This window comes from Myxine glutinosa, chromosome 6, assembly GCF_964187855.1.
Source record: "Myxine glutinosa chromosome 6, kmMyxGlut1.1, whole genome shotgun sequence".
Lineage (NCBI taxonomy): Eukaryota > Metazoa > Chordata > Myxini > Myxiniformes > Myxinidae > Myxine > Myxine glutinosa.
The window spans coordinates 109,220,162-109,236,873 of record NC_136266.1 but is presented as its reverse complement, the minus strand read 5'-3'; the positions used below and the strand labels follow the sequence as shown (position 1 = coordinate 109,236,873).

General features: G+C 45.4%; 1 protein-coding gene across 11 annotated transcripts in view; it reads right to left on the bottom strand.

The window, feature by feature from the left end:
• The window catches only part of NCOR1 (nuclear receptor corepressor 1), a 376,183-nt gene that overhangs the window by 163,636 nt on the left and 195,835 nt on the right, over positions 1–16,712 (bottom strand). For 10 of the 11 annotated variants that reach the window (XM_078780340.1, XM_078780342.1, XM_078780346.1 and 7 more), the window contains 2 exons: positions 10,611–10,706; positions 8,500–8,606 (listed from right to left, as the gene is read on the bottom strand). In XM_078780340.1, the coding sequence (XP_078636466.1) occupies positions 8,500–8,606; positions 10,611–10,706 (203 nt within the window). The remainder of the gene's footprint in view (positions 1–8,499; positions 8,607–10,610; positions 10,707–16,712) is intronic. The other variant, XM_078780341.1, reaches the window with a different exon arrangement.

The window sequence follows — 16,712 nt, the reverse complement described above, 5'->3', positions numbered from 1 at the left end:
CAAGCCTCCAAAACACGTCTTCTTAATGGTCCGTCATATGCTCTATCCAAGTTTTTGGCAAAAAATACAGAAACAGAAGACGTGTGTATGTGTATGTGTGTATGCCGTGTTGCCCCCTCCCCCCCCCCCTCCCTCCAAACCACCCTTCTCCCAAACACCCCCCCCCCCCCTCCACTTCCACCCCCCCCCTGGTTCGCCCCCCATTTTATCCCCCCTATAACCCCCTCCCTCCAGCATTCCCCTTTACCGCATAGGGCCACATGTGATGATCTTGATATTATGGCAATTTTATTTTATCTTAAAAATTTTTTTGCTTTAATATATTTACAGTTTTAATTTAATTTACAATTTAATTGTTTACAAGTTTAACTTTTAATTAAATGTAATGATTGTTCCTGATTTTCTAAACACGAGTTATAATCCAGCATTGCTTACAGGATTATTTTAAGCCGTTAACATGCGGTTGATTTTTGAATTTGGTCAATAACGTCTCCGTTCACGAGAGCGGTGTGATACGGTTTCATTGGCTGTCCAGCTTTGCCCACCCCACTTTGCATATACCCCGCCCACTTTGCATATAAGGGGATGTTGAGATGATTTTATCACTCTTGAGGAAGATTAACGGAGGCATGTGGCTTCACATGTTGTTAATCGAAACGTTGAGTCATTGTTTGTTCAATTAAAGGTTGGAGATCTTACCATGGAGTCATTTGGAGTTACTCCCAACCGCAAATCTTTGCTTCTACAGACTTGGCATTTAATATGGAATTTTTTTTTTTTCTTGACTTGGGTTTACTTTCTTAACTCAGTATATCAATCTGGTGAGTTTCTTTTACACTTTGGTGATTTATTTGTTAAAAGAACCATGTCACTGATTGTCTGTCGCAGCAAGAAGTCAACAACAGGATTATATCACAGGTGGCGTGGCAAAATGTACGGACAGGTGCATTTGATGATTGACTTCACAGTCGGGTATACAAGGGTTGTTGCGTTCTGTATTAGTGGAAAACAACTGCTGCACATCTCCAAAAGTTATTGCCGCTTCCTCTGAGATGGTCCGTCAACTCGACAATGCTGTTTGTTATGGAGTGGTGGCTTTACGAAATTACGGCATGATAAAGCGTGCTATTGCTTGGCAGTATGGCATCACTCAAGGTCAGGTGTCAAAGATCCTGAAACGAAATGCTCAGAGGGGTGTCCCTTCTCCAATACCGAGGCCAGGACGTCCCCGCAGAACCACAAGGAGGGATTATCGCCAGCGACACCGGTTAGTCCGCAATGGCCGTACCAAGTCAGCTAATCGGCTTAGGGCTGAGTGGCAGCAACTGACAAATGTGCCTGTATCCAGAAGGCTAGTCAACCAACGACTGGTTCAAGCAGGCTATCGTGCCAGGCGTCCCCTGAGAAAGCCACGCTTCACCAGACAACACCGCCAGCGCCGATTGCAGTGGGCCAGAGTGCACCGTCAATGGCAGCCAGGACACTGGAATCACGTGACCTTCAGTGACGAGTCTAGATTTCTGGTCTATCGTCAAGATGGCCGCGTCCGAGTGTGCAGACAAGTGCATGAAGCCTACAACAAAGATTGTATAGTGCCAAGAGTCCAAGCTGGAGGTGGTGGGGTGACCGTTTGGGCTGCTTTTCATGCAGGGGGCAAAACTGACCTGGTTGTTCTGAATGGAAACCTGAACCAGTTCAAGTACAGGGCCATTCTGGAAGAAACATTGCTTTCATTTGCTCGTGCAGCCTTTCGAGGAAACTTTGTCTTCCAAGATGACAATGCACGGCCTCATCATGCTCGCATGATCCAACACTTTCTTGCTGACTGTGGTGTAGAGCATATGGAGTGGCCTGCCATGTCCCCGGTTATGAATCCGAGAGAGAACTTGTGGGCAGAATTAATGCGTCAAATCGACCACTTGGACCAGCAGCCGACCTCTGTGCGTGAATTGCAGCAGGCTATTGTCACTGCATGGCAAGCGATTCCTGTCCAAACCTTGGCAAATCTCGTGAACAGCATGCCTCAACATGCACGTGCTCTCCTGAATGCTCGTGGGGGTTACACGAAGTACTGAACTGTAATTTTTCTGTCTGTAATCCCAGTCGTAATTTAACTTTTATTTTTGTTAAAAAAACAATTTGGCTAATGTGCAAAATAAAGAGATACTTCTGGAAAACGTACAGAAGTTTAACACAGTACTGTCCATGAATTGAGTTCGATATCAGTTTACATCACTTTCAAGGATCAATTTATTTGTTTCGAAATGTCAAATGTGGTTTTTGTTTCTTTTAAAGGTCACATTAACAAAATCTAGAATAATTTCAACATAATTCCAATGAACTTTTGGTTCTAAGACATCTTGAAAAGTAAGTTCACCCCCACCAAAAAAATTCCATATTAAATGCCAAGTCTGTGTATGTATGTATGTATGTATGTATGTATGTATGTATGTATGTATGTATGTATGTATGTATGTATGTATGTATGTATGTATGTATGTATATATATATATATATATATATATATATATATATATATATATATATATATATATATATATATATACAGTGGTACCTCGGCTTACGAGTGCCCCAACGTACGAGTTTTTCGGGATACGAGCCGTCGCTCGGGCGGTTTGTTGCTTTGGGATACGAGCCGAGATCCGATGTACGAGCTCAAAAAATTTATTTCTTTGAATTTTCCGGTTGTGGCTTCCGGTTCCGGTCACGCGGTTATCTTGCCGTGAAAGCATCTCTGCTTGGATATAAAACACGCAATCGTCGAAATACATGAGCGAGGAATCTCCTTGCTCCAGCCGGTGACGTCATCGGCGGGGATCCCCGCCTCCAGAGTGGCTGGTCACGTGACCGCCAAAGCGTGTCGCGCGTGCGGGTATAATGAGCTACACCTGTGGATCACGTGACCACGGAAGCACGCCTCGCTTGAGAGGCATGGCTTTCGGTTTGCGTTTTGCTTTATAAGGCGCGATAAATGGGCTTTTGAGTGTTAGCGGTTCATGGCGTTGACGGTTCATGGCGGTTCATGGCGGTTCATGACGGTTCATGGCGTTGACGGTCAAAAACCCATTACATCAATTTTACCAGGCACTGTACAGTAAGTACAGTGGACACCAAATGCACGGTGGAAGGCTAGAAGTAGAAGATCGTCCAAGACAAGTGAGAATAAGCCATACTTTGGAGGAGATGACGTCATTCGCTGGTCCGATAACCAAAGATGTGGTATAAAAAACCAGGTGAGCTAACAATGCAGCAATGAAGGAATTCGGCCAAGGCACCGGCACACAACGACCTACCTACATCGAAAGACTCAATGCCAATGGTGACAGAAGCCAAGACGGCCGGCTTAAACACCGCCGAAAGACCACGGTGTACCAACTTACGATGCAGAACATCTTGCACTTAATATGATGACAACAGGTGCCATCCTCTGACGTACCATTACAGGTACAGGTACAGTACACGTGAGCACAGAGCAAAAGTTCACTGAAACCGAGATTAAGAAAAAAGAAAAAACACCTCGTGGTCCGTGCTCGATATCCGAGTTTCAATCTTTTCAAACACATGATGCTCTCGGTCACGGTATCTCCTGCGAGCTGCTTCTCCTTCAACCACACAAACAACAACTTCTCCATATCTTCATGGATAGAGGTCCGGAGCTTTGAAATAATCGTAACGCCCTTGGCTGGCGTTATAGCCTTTATGGACTCCTTCTGCTTCAAAATCGTACATATCGTAGAAGGAGTACGATCGTACTGCCTCGCCAAGTCGACAACACGCACACACCTCACCTGGCATGCTCTTCTCCTCTGCTTAATAAAACAGTTTATTTCTTTACATTCTCTTGTATTATGTACAGTATATACGAGGTCGTGCTTGTTTATACATTATTTGTTATTTATAAAGTACATTTTTGTTATTTAAAAGCACCTAACAAAAAAAATTGGTGTTTTTTTTTTGAGGCTGGAACGGATTAATAGCATTTCAATGCATTTGAATGGGAAAATTTGCTTTGACTTACGAGCGATTTGGCTTACGAGCTCCGTCACGGAACGGATTAAACTCGTAAGCCGAGGTACCACTGTATATATATATATATATATATATATATATATATATATATATATATATATATATATATATATATATATAACCAGTAAAGTATGTTTGTTTGTTTGTCCTCTTATAACTCGAGAACTACTCATCGCAGAGAAAACCCAAAGGCATATTCGGAATCAGTACGTCTCAGAGCAACTACAGCACACCTTAAATTTTAAAAAACTTCGGGTTTTAAAATTAGCGTTTTAGCGCAGAAGCGCTAGCAGAAGAGGGAGGGAATCGAAGGGAGGGAGCGCAGTGCTCCCTCTAGCGCTTCGCAGCGCCAGCGCTTCTGTTAGCGTAATTTGCGTATTTCGGAACGTTAATTTTTCAACTTCATTATTCGGAATCAGTGCGTCCCAGAGAAACTTCGTAATGTTAATTTTTCAACTTCATCCGATTGACATGGGACCAACGGCATGTGACAGAGAGTGAAACATACATGCTACATTTATTTGACGACAATGAGTTCCGACTTCCGGGTTCGTGCCGCCAACCCTGTTCGTCTCTTGCGGCACACAGGGAATTACCAGTGAACTGGTACTCAATTTGCCGACCTCGGTAGGATGACAGGCTGAGTCAACCCCCCTGGTGTTAAGGGGGAGGAGGGGAGGGGGAAGAGGAGAGGAGGGGGGAGGGAGGGGAGGGGGAAGGGGGGGAGGGGGGGGGGGAGGGGGGGGGAGGGGGGGGGGGGAGGGGGGGGGGGAGGGGGAAGGGGAGGGGAATGGGGGGAGGGGAGGGAGGGGAGGGGGAAGGGGGGGGAAGGGGGGGAGGGGAGGGGGGAAGGGGCAAGGGGGGGAGGGGGGAGGGGGAAGGGGAGGGGGGAGGGGAAGGGGGGAGGGGGAGGGGCCCTTCTTCCCCCGGGCACCCCCACACCCTCCCCCTTCCCCCTCCTCCCTCCCCCCCGTTCCCCTCCCCTCCTCTTCCCCCTCCCCTCCTCCTCCCCCGCCCGGCAATGCCGGGTACTTCTGCTAGTATATATATATATATATATATATATATATATATATATATATATATATACAGTGGAACCTTGACTTACGAGTTTAATTCGTTCCGTGACCGAGCTCGTAACTCAAATTGCTCGTATCTCAAATCAAATTTCCCCATTGAAATGCATTGAAATGCTATTAATCCGTTCCAGCCCGCCAAAAACCACACCAATTTTAAAAAAAATATACAGTATATATAAAAATATCTCGCGCTTTATATTTCACCTGTATGCAGCATACAAGTTGGCAGGATGGCCTGGACTGGAGGTACGCACACTTGACTCTAAAGTCTAAAACTGTCCAGCCTGGGTTTGAATCCCGACCCAGCTATAACCTGTCATGGGTGAATCACAGGCAGGGTGATTCATCAATGTGTGTACCGCTAAACTGGGCGCCCTGTTTGCGTCCCATTAGTTGTTGGATGTTAAGGATCTCACCGTGTTTTCCACAAAGAGAAGGCGAGCTATCGCCGGCACTCTGAACAAGTTGTGGCCTGGCATGGCATGAACATGAAAACATGAACATGAACATGAAATGTTCGACATGAACATGAAATTTTCCGAAATAACCAAAATGCGAAAACAAAAATGCAGCGCTATACGACAGAGATACGTACTGTACTTGAACGGCAAGATAACCACGTGACCAGAACCTACCTGGCGGCGTAAACTCGAAATAACCAAAATGCGAAAACTAAAATGCAGCGCTATACGACAGAGATACTGTACGTGCACGGCAAGATAACCACGTGACCGGAACCCACCTGGCGGCGTAAACTCAAAATAACCGAAATGCGAAAACTAAAATGCAGCGCTATACGACAGAGATACTGTACTTGAACGGCAAGATAACCACGTGACCGGGTGGCGAAAGCTCGTAACTCGGATCTCGGCTCGCATCTCAAAGCAATAAACCGCACCGAGCGACGGCTCGTATCTCGAAAAACTCGTAAGTTGGGGCACTCGTAAGTCAAGGTTCCACTGTATATATATATATATATATATATATATATATATATATATATATATATATATATATATATATATATATATATATATATATATATATATACACACACACACAGATGGGGTCTGTGTGTGTGTATATATATATATGGGATAAACAAATAAATAAGAAATATGTCATGCATAGCACTGTACTTGCGAAATCCCGAAAATAAGTTGTTGACCTTTGGCCTATATTGATCTCAAAAATAATTAATTGGTGGTTGAATTAATTGATCTGTTATGCAAATCCACTTCAAATTTAAAGTCAATCAGATGAAAATTGATAATTTTAGAAATCTGTCCTATGTTGTCCTTTTCACCTTTGGACCTCAAAAATAATTGGTGGTTGAATTAAGTGACTGGGTATGCACACCTGTTCAAATTTAAAGTCAATGAAATGGAAATTGAGGATTTTAGAAACTTCGTCTAAGTTTTTGACCTTTAGCCTAGGTTACCTTTTGGCCTATGTTGACCTCAAAAATAATTGGTGGTTGAATTAAGTGACTGGGTATGCAAACCTGTTGAAATTTAAAGTCAATCAAATGAAAATTGAGGATTTTAGAAACTTCATCTAAGTTTTTGACCTTTAGCCTAGGTTTACCTTTTGGCCTATGTTGACCTCAAAAATAATTGGTGGTTGAATTCATTGATCTGTTATGCAAATCCACTTCAAATTTAAAGTCAATCAGATGAAAATTGATAATTTTAGAAATCTGTCCTATGTTGTCCTTTTCACCTTTGGACCTCAAAAGTAATTGGTGGTTGAATTAAGGGACTGGGTATGCAAACCTGTTCAAATTTAAAGTCAATCAAATGAAAATTGAGGATTTTAGAAACTTCATCTTAGTTTTTGACCTTTAGCCAAGGTTTACCTTTTGGCCTATGTTGACCTCAAAAATAATTGGTGGTTGAATGCAGTGACCTGATGTGCAAATACTCTTCAAATTTCAAGTCAACAGATAAAAATTGAGGATTTCAGAAAGTTGACAAAGATGTTGACATTTGGCCTATGTTGACCTTTTGACCTCAAAATCAATAGCCTTCTTCCTTATGATCTTTTATCATATCGCGTGATGTGTCTTTGGCGTCAGGAAGGGCATCCGGCCATAAAAACATTGCCTCAAACAGGGAACCATGATTGTCATGGGGCCCGCAAGGCTAGCCCCCGCTCGAGCGGGGAAAATGGCCTTAAAACGATCATTCATTCATTCATTCTTATGAACAACTCCACCATTTGGTGAAGTTTCGTAAAGATCAGTTTAAAATTGTGACCTGCAGGTGATTGGCATACAAACAGACAGACAAACAAAAAGACAAACAAACACACAGACAGAATAATGCACAAGACCAACCAATATGCTTGAAAAATCTTCGATTTCCACAAGTGATGAAATACACGACACCGTCTTGCACACTCCGTTCGGTCCAACAAGAACGGTGAGATGATAAAAGGACGAGATTTGCAGCTCAGCATTAATATCAGTAAAAGGTAACACACTGAGGAGTTGGTAAAAAGCACAAATGTAGTAGAAAGAGAGCACCCTGGTAGCACATTAATTAATTTGCCGCTCATTGTGGTAACACACACACACACACACACACACACACACACACACACACACACACACACACACACACACACACACACACACACACACACACACACACACACACACACACACACACACACACACACACACACACACGATCAATGGGTGTAGGGGTGAAGGGGGGATGGATACTTAGCACTGCCCAGATGGGTTTTCGGGACGTGTTGGCCATTGAAATGCTATGGAGCTATTGGCCTCATGGTGGTTATCTTTTTCCGCTCAGTGTGGTACCTTACAAACACACACACAGTGGCAGTGCTGCTGCCGGTAGGCCGGCAGCAGCACTGCCTGACCCCACATCCCAATATATACTTTATAGTAGCCTTTGGTGGCCTCAAAACAAATGCCAAGGCCAACGTGTTGTAGCTTAAAACATTACCCAGATCCTAAAGTATTTGGGTACTCCCAAAATTTGGGTACTCCAGGTGCTACGGTTCAGCCATGAAAGAATAACAAACAAACGCATAGACACACAAACATAAGTAAATATTTATAAGATTTTTCACAAACGCACACACACACATTGTGTGCAAAAACAAAATAATCTAAATGGACAGCCTGCTAATCCATAAACAATACAATACAAGAATATCCAAGTTTTACCTTTAACATTTTATATTACTATTACCTTGCCATTATCAACTTGATTTGAAAAAAAAACCCAATTAGACAGTACAAAATAAAATCCACAACTCTTACGAACACATTCATCAAAACAACTTGTGTGCAGGTTGAAGTGTTTGTTAATTCCACACTGCCATTCCATATTATCACCTGTGAAATGGTACCCCGGTAGCCTGAAAATGAAGAATCCAGACTGATCTTATTCGTTGGAATTCCCTTTGTGATGCTTCCTTCCTGGAATTGCATGCTGGATGGGCCTGTGAGAACAATCAAATCAATCGATATTATTATATAGCTCAATGCATTATAAAGTACAAATCAACAATAAAGAACCAATAAAGTCCAAGGATAATGTAAACCATTCGACCAACATGAAAGGGCAAAAAACCGTGAATGTATCTATAATAATAAAAAGGCAGTGTCCATCCGTCTGTCCCTCTGTCCGTCTGTCTCCTCCATAACTCCAGAACCATGAAACCTAGCGGCCCCAAACTTTGCATGCATACACCTGGACCTCCAACAGATTGCAATGATGAAAACTGGGTGTTTGGTGTGTTATAACACCCTTTTTGAAGATGATTAACGAGGTGCTCAGCAGAAAAAACAACCCGAAAAAGGCTTACCAATATGGCGGCCCACCATCTGGTCAGCCCACTGCACCTCGCTGGGTTCTTAAGCCGCCATTTTGTTTCGGCCTACACAAATGTTCCTTGCCTTGGAAACACGATCGATTATCATTACATAATTGAAGCATATCATCAAAATCTGGATTCGGATATGAGGATTGCATGCTGTAGACTAAATAAATGTCCAAATCTGGAGTGATATCTGACAAAAATTACCATATCTAGCGATTTTATAACTAAGTGTATATATTCATTTACTTAAACAAGGCTGTGATTCTGCTTCTGGGGTTGTTTTTTTTAAAATTTAACTTCATAATAATTTTTTCACTTAATTCATAATTCCATGGGATAGGGTGTTCATACCTCCTCCCTTCTCTTCTCTTTTCCTCACTGTTTCCCTCTCCCTCCATTCCCCTCCCCCTTCCCTTTTTTCTTTTTTTTGAGTTTTTACCATTTCCCCCCAACCCCAAAGCCCCTCTTTCCCTTCCCCTCCCCCTTTCCTCACCCCTCCCTCTTTCCCTTCCCCTCCCCCTTTCCTCACCCCTCCCCCTTTCCTCCCCCTCCCCTCACCCCTTCCCCTTTCCTCCACCCCCTCCCCCCATTCCCTCTCTCTCTCTCTCCTCCGCCACCCTCCTCTCCTCCTCCCCTCTCCCTCCCTCCTCCCTTCCCCCCCTCATTCATATTCCCGTCAAGAAGCGACTCATTGTTACCCAGCAACGCCGGGTACTTTTGCTAGTAAAATAATATATTCAGGAGGGGAAGAGAAAGGGAGGGGGGGGGGGGGAGGGGAGAGACAGATAGATATAGAGACTGAGAGTCGCAGAAACTGAGAGTCATGGAGACTGAGTCGCGGAGATTTAGAGCATGGCGACTTAGAGCGCGGAGACTTAGAGCGCGGAGACTGACATCTGCAACACCATCAACAATGCTGTTTCTTCAAAATAATAACAGGTAGAATTTGCATGCTATGATGGTGCTAAATAAAGTGAGTTTTAAAAGACTTTCAAATGACTTTTAAGTAGTGAAATAAATAGCTGACAGACATAAGTGGCTTAAAGGTGTTACATCTGTGACAAAATGCCATGAAAATGCATTTGCACTTTCATTTTATTTCCTCTCATCCAGAAATCCAAGGACACATCGAGGATGCTTTGGTGTTTATTTGCACATGCAGATTTCAAACTGATGAAAAGCCATATTCGTGACAATCTTGAGGCCATGGTGATTTGATGGTTGTGAAGGAGCAATTTAAAAAGTCTCCCAAGAGTAAGTTATTGCCGCTCAGCAAGAGTGTACTTAGCACATTGCTCATTCATATACCTCAAGGTAGGAAGAAATCTCTAATGATGAAAAATCCAGTCACAAAAATAGTAGTTTTTCAGAAAGTATAGTCAGTCTGCTTGTCCTGTCCTCACATTTGCCAAAGAAAATGCAAATAAAAAGGTATGTGGGCATGGTACTCTTCTTACACAAGAAGCATAACCAGAGACATAGGAGTAAGAACACTCCTCTTACACGAGAATAACAAGGGAGTAACAATCAAATGCAAGTCATACAGGCAAGGCCCAGCAGACAGTCGTGCTGCTTTAGCACAAAAACATATACCAGCACTCCAGCAGTACAGGTTTAACCCACCTCGAAGAATGGAAATGTCTGCTGCCGAGCGAGGAAGCGAACCATCGGACTGACCACGCGGAGACAGCTGCTCCTGTTTGATAACGGACACAGCTGCTGGTGGAACCGGCCATGGGGAGAGAGAAAGAGAGAGTGCAAGCTATAAAACACGCCATCACTTAATTACACGACTTACAGGTAGTGGACAAAAAAATGGAAACACCTGGGTAAATGAGGGACACCAAGCAACGGCTTCCACACATGTGTGGCCCATGTGTTAATTAAGCCACAGCATGCTTCGGGTCATGGATAAAAATTGGCCTGGTTGCCTGTACGTATTGTTAGCAATGCCCATCCACAGAGCGTGTGTGGTTTGATGAGAATGACACCGATGTCATCCATATGCCATAGCCTTCTCACTCCCAGATCTGAACCAAATCAAGCATTTATGGGATATTCTGGAACTACGCCTGAGACAGCATCGCCCACCTTCATCAAACAGGTGTGGGCTGAGTGCCTTTCTCGTGGAACAATGGTGCCGCATCCCTCCTGCAGAATTCCAGACACTGGTGAATTCTTTGCCCAGGTGCATGCAGGCCGCACTGGCCGCATGCGGTGGCCAACGCCTTATTAAGTGACTTTACATTGATATTTCCATTTTTTGTCCACTACCTGCATGTCAGCTCATAAAGAATGGAGCCTAAATAAATATATAGATAAATTAGAAATGAATGGCTTGCTGAAATAAATCACAAAACACCTTAGTCTAGAGAAACAAGGACATGGCCGGGGTCAGCATGTAGCATATTTGATTGTCGTGATGACGTAAAATGCTGTAATATTTTGTCCAAGTACTGCAAAATAGAATGGATTTGAAAATGCCAAAAAGACTATTTGTGTTCGACTGTGTTAAAGTATGAGAACCATGACAATTACAACTACATGTGGGCAGGGTACAGCCCGAAGTGGAGATCGGTTTCTGAGGTTTGGGACATGGAATGTAGGGACAATGACAGGGAGATCAGGAGAAGTGGTGGAAGTATTGGTCAGAAGAAGAGTGGACATATGTTGTGTGCAAGAGACGAGATGGAAGGGAAGTGGTGTGAGAATGGTGAAGGGTAGGCAGGGACAGAAATACAAGTTTGTGTGGCAAGGATGCCTGGATGGCGTGAATGGTGTTGGTGTCCTGTTTTCTGAGGAGTTTGTAGACAGTGTGGTGAGTGTGACTAGAGTGAGTGATAGGTTGATGATGGTGAAAATGATGATTGGAAAGCTCTTGGTGAACGTCATCTCGGGATATGCTCCGCAGGTTGGTCGGAGCGATGAAGAGAAGGACAAGTTCTGGTGTGCGATAGAGAAGCTGATGGAAAACGTGAAAGATGAGGAAGTTGTTGTGGTAGGAGGAGACCTAAATGGACATGTGGGAAGGAGTATGGATGGTTTTGACGGAGTTCATGGGGGTTACGGATATGGTGTGAGAAATGGAGAAGGTGAAAGGATTTTGGAGTTTGCTGATGGAGCTGATTTGTTGATTTGTAATACTCAGTTCCAGAAAGAGGATAATAAGCTTGTTACATACACGTCAGGTGGGTCGACGACAACCGTTGACTACCTGATGGTACGTAGGCGAGATAGGGGGCACCTCCGAGACACAAAGGTGATCCCGGGGGAGGAGGCTGTTTCACAGCACCACTTGGTTGTCTGCGACGTAAGGGTGAAAGGTGCGAGGAGAGCTCGGCGGGTGAAGTACCAACCGAGAATGAAGGTGTGGAGGTTGAAAGAGGTGACAGTAAGGGAGGCATTAAAAGAGAGGCTGAGTAGGGTCGAGGATGATGTGGTTGAGCTTGAAAGTGGTTGGATGTCAATGAAAGCTAGTCTGTTGGGAGCCGTTGGTGAGGTATGTGGATGGACAAAAGGACCACCGAGGCACTCGGTAACATGGTGGTGGGATGATGAAGTTGGAAAGAGGATTGACGAGAAGAGGAAGAAGTTCAAGGAGTGGCAGAAGGCGAAGGGTACGGGAGCAGAAACAGCAGAGCATGAAAGTTATAAGGCAGCCAGGAAGGCTGCAAAGAAAGAGGTAGCAAAGGCGCAGGAGGCATGTAGGAAAATGTTCGGAGAACGCTTGGATTCGGAAGAGGGTCAGAAAGCAGTATTCAGGATTGCAAAGCAGATAGCGAAAGAGAGGTGTGATGTGATGGGGGTGAGCTGCTTGAAGGATGAAGTGGGACAAATCGTTGTCGACCCAGATGGAATTAAAGGAAGATGGAAAAGATATATGAAAATGCTGTTGAATACAGAGAATGAATGGGATGGCAACATAGAGAGTAACCCAGTTATAGGACCGGCAGAGAAGATAACTGAGAAGGAAGTTGAGGCAGCGATAAAAGCAATGAAGGGTAGAAAAGCGGGAGGGCCGACGGGAGTTGTGGGAGATATGTTGAAGGCAGCAGGAAGTTGGGGTGTGAAGAGAATGACAGAGATCTGTAATCTGGTGGTGAAAGAAGGCCGCATTCCAGTGGTTTGGGAACTGAGTACCCTCGTCCCTCTATACAAGGGGAAAGGTGACCCTCTGGAGTGCGGCTCGTACCGAGCGATAAAGTTATTGGAGCATGGAATGAAGGTATTGGAAAGGGTGTTGGAGAGGAGGATAAGGAAGAAAGTGAAGATTGACGAAATGCAGTTTGGATTTATGCCAGGAAGAGGAACTACAGACGCGCTTTTCATTGTGAGGCAGTTTCAGGAGAAGTACATGGAGAAGAGGAAGAAGTTGTTTCTTGGGTTTGTTGATCTGGAGAAAGCATTCGATCGCGTTCCACGCAAAGTATTGACATGGGCATTGAGGAAGTTAGGAGTGGAGGAATGGTTGATCAGAGTAGTGATGGCAATGTACAAAAGAGCGCGCACAGCTGTAAGGACAAAGGACGGGAACAGTGGTGAGTTTGAGGTGAAGGTGGGAGTGCATCAGGGGTCGGTACTAAGTCCACTACTATTTGTAGCTGTGATGGAGGTGCTGGCTCAGAACGTAAAGGAGGGTTTACCGTGGGAGTTGTTGTATGCAGATGATCTGGTGTTGATTGCGGAAAGTATGGATGGACTGAAGGAAAAGATGAACACGTGGAAGGAATGTATGGAGACAAAAGGTCTGAAGGTGAATATCGGAAAGACGAAGGTGATGGCAAGTGGTAAAGCATGTGGTGAGGTGGAAAGAACTGGGAAGTGGCCCTGTGCTGTGTGTAGGAAGGGTGTCAGAGTGAACTCCATTCAGTGTACAATGTGCGCTGAGTGGGTTCATCAAAAATGTAGTGGTCTGAGAGGGTCATTAACCAGTGTGGCAGCTACATTCAAATGTAAGGTGTGCACAGAGGGAGCTGCAGATGGAGGAAATGTTGAGTTGGATCTTGGAGACGGCGTGAAGCTGGAAGGTGTGAAAACATTTTGCTACCTCGGAGACATGCTGAATGGAGAAGGTGGATCAGACTCGGCAACGGTTGCTCGAGTGAGATGTGCATGGAAGAAGTTTCGGGAATTGAGTGGCGTGCTGATGAGGAGGGGAGTGTCGTTGAAGCTGAAGGGAAAGGTGTATGCTGCATGTGTGAGAAGTGTTTTGATTTATGGGAGCGAGACATGGGTAATGAACGTAGAGCAGCAACGAAGGTTGGAAAGGGTGGAAATGCGAATGGTTCGACGGATGTGCGGAGTATCGTTGAGAGAGAGGAAGACAAATGATGAATTGCGAAAGATGATGGGAATAGAGCCTGTGATTGATGCTGTGAAGAGGAACAGGTTGAGATGGTTTGGTCATGTGTTGAGGAAGGATGAAAGTGACTGGTTGAGAAGAGTGATGGAAATGAATGTAGAAGGAAGTAGAAGACGGGGAAGACCGAGAAAGACTTGGCTAAAGATGGTGGAAGAAGAAATGCGGGCAAGGGGGTTAACAAGGAGAGATGCAGAAAATAGGGCAAAATGGAGAAGATTGTCATGGGGACCGCAAGGCTAACCCCCGCTCTAGCAAGGAAAATGGCCTTTAAAATGCATGTTGTTGTTGTTTGTTGTGTTAAAGTATCTTACTATAATTCACCAAATATCCGTCCGTCTGTCTGTCCGTCCGTCTGTCCGTCCGTCTGTCCGTCAGTTCGAAGGTACCGCAAAAACGGCTGAACCGATCGCAACGATATTTTTGGTGGGTAATCCTGGGATCCCCCTAGAGTAAAATAGGCTATATTGTTTTTCCAATTTCAGCTTTGGCCTCCAGCATTTTCAGGTTTGGACTCCCGTGTAATGAAATTGTGTCTAAGTTGAACCCAGGTGATATGCTGTCTCCAACCACTGAGAGGCTTCTATAAGAACTCGGACGAACATCGCTCCGAGACATTCCTGTGGCATTTATTCTGTGTGATAGTGTATACTCGAATGGTGCGTATATCTAGATGATCCAGGCTTGCTTGCACTAATTGCTAATTGATTGCTACTCCCATGATTATGAAATACTGATACAATGCTTGATTATTTCTTACAGGTGTTGCCAGAGATCGAAACTGAATTAAACCTACTATTGGGACAATGTTGTAGAATCTTGATTTCTCACAACAATTAATTCAGTTTCCTCTCTTCGTCCCGAACGAGTACGACATGGCACATAAGCTGATCCAAGTCCCAGTCTTCGGCGCGGACCCCCAGGCGATGGACGCGGCCGCGCAGCTGACACATTGGCTGAAGATCTTGGATAATCAATTAAATTCCCAGGAGGGAATCACTGCTGACACGAAGCTCGCAGTGCTGCAATCCAAGGTGCACCATACGGTGTATATGTCCATTGAACAGTGCGCGACGTACGATGCAGCTGTGGCCGAGCTGAAACGTATCTACATTAAAAAACGAAGCGTGGTCTACTCCAGACATTTGCTTGCGTCTCATCGACAACAGCCCACGGAGACCTGAGACCAATTCGCTCAAGACCTCCGACGATTACTGAAGGACAGTACCCCTGCGGTACGCACCCATGAACAAGTCTGTGATGACCTTGTCCGCGATGCTTTTGTCTCAGGTCTAAGATCGCCGGTCGTCAGACAAAGACTACTTGAAGAACCCGACTTGACCCTAGAAGAAGCCCTTCGGTTATCTCACGTGTACACCGAAGCGCGGGAACAATCCGATGCGTATGAACGCCCATACGTCACTGCGGGGATATCTCGACAGACACGACCGGAGAGTGCTACCGCCGAGTTCGAGGATGCAGCACCGGCACCTCCACCGGAATCGTGGACAACGGATACCCTCGAGGATCCCGATCCGGGTTTGACGGCGGCAGCTGCTGCCGGACCCAAGCCAGGAAGTAACGCTAAGTGCTATTTCTGTGGGAACCGGAACCATCTCAGGTCAGTTTGTCTGGCTAAGGAAGCAAAGTGTCATTTGTGCGCGAAGGCGGGTCACTTTGCTAAAGTTTGTCGAGCATCACGAGGCTGGCGAGCACGCTCGGCGCTGAATGTGCTTATCTCCACGCCCACGGTACGAATGGCGCCCGGCGTGTCTCGCCCGACCTTGATTGGGATCGCCCCTCTCCGTGGGCTGAGCTGAGAGATCGACCTTGATGAGACTTGCCGCGCCGACTAAACAAGTGTCGCGATCACTTCAGTACGCGGCACGACCGTCCTTGACAGGAATTCTTTCGACGCCCAGCCAACTTCCGGGATCGGCTACCCGATCGGTGAACGCCGGCTTCGAATCTCCGCGCGTGGCACGAGCGCCCTCCGGAGGCGGCACGATTGACCTACAATCTAGTTTGACTGCACGAAAGCTGGGATCTTCGCGCGTGGCATGAGCGCCCTCTGGAGGCGGCACGACTGGCCTACAAGCAAATTCAATGGCACGAAAGACATTAGCTGGCGTCGGATCCACACGCGAGGCTCGCGCGCTTCCCCTCGACGATTCGACATCTACAGGGCCACCTGGCTTGGCCCGCGGGATTATCCCACTCATGATTGAAGGAATTTTTGCAAATGCTTTAATTGACACGGGATCCACTGATAGTTATGTAGATTTTCGACTTGTACAGAGACATGGATGGCCGATTCTTGGGACAAGACGCAGAATCTTCATGGCCTCTCAGGGGCTATGGCTTAG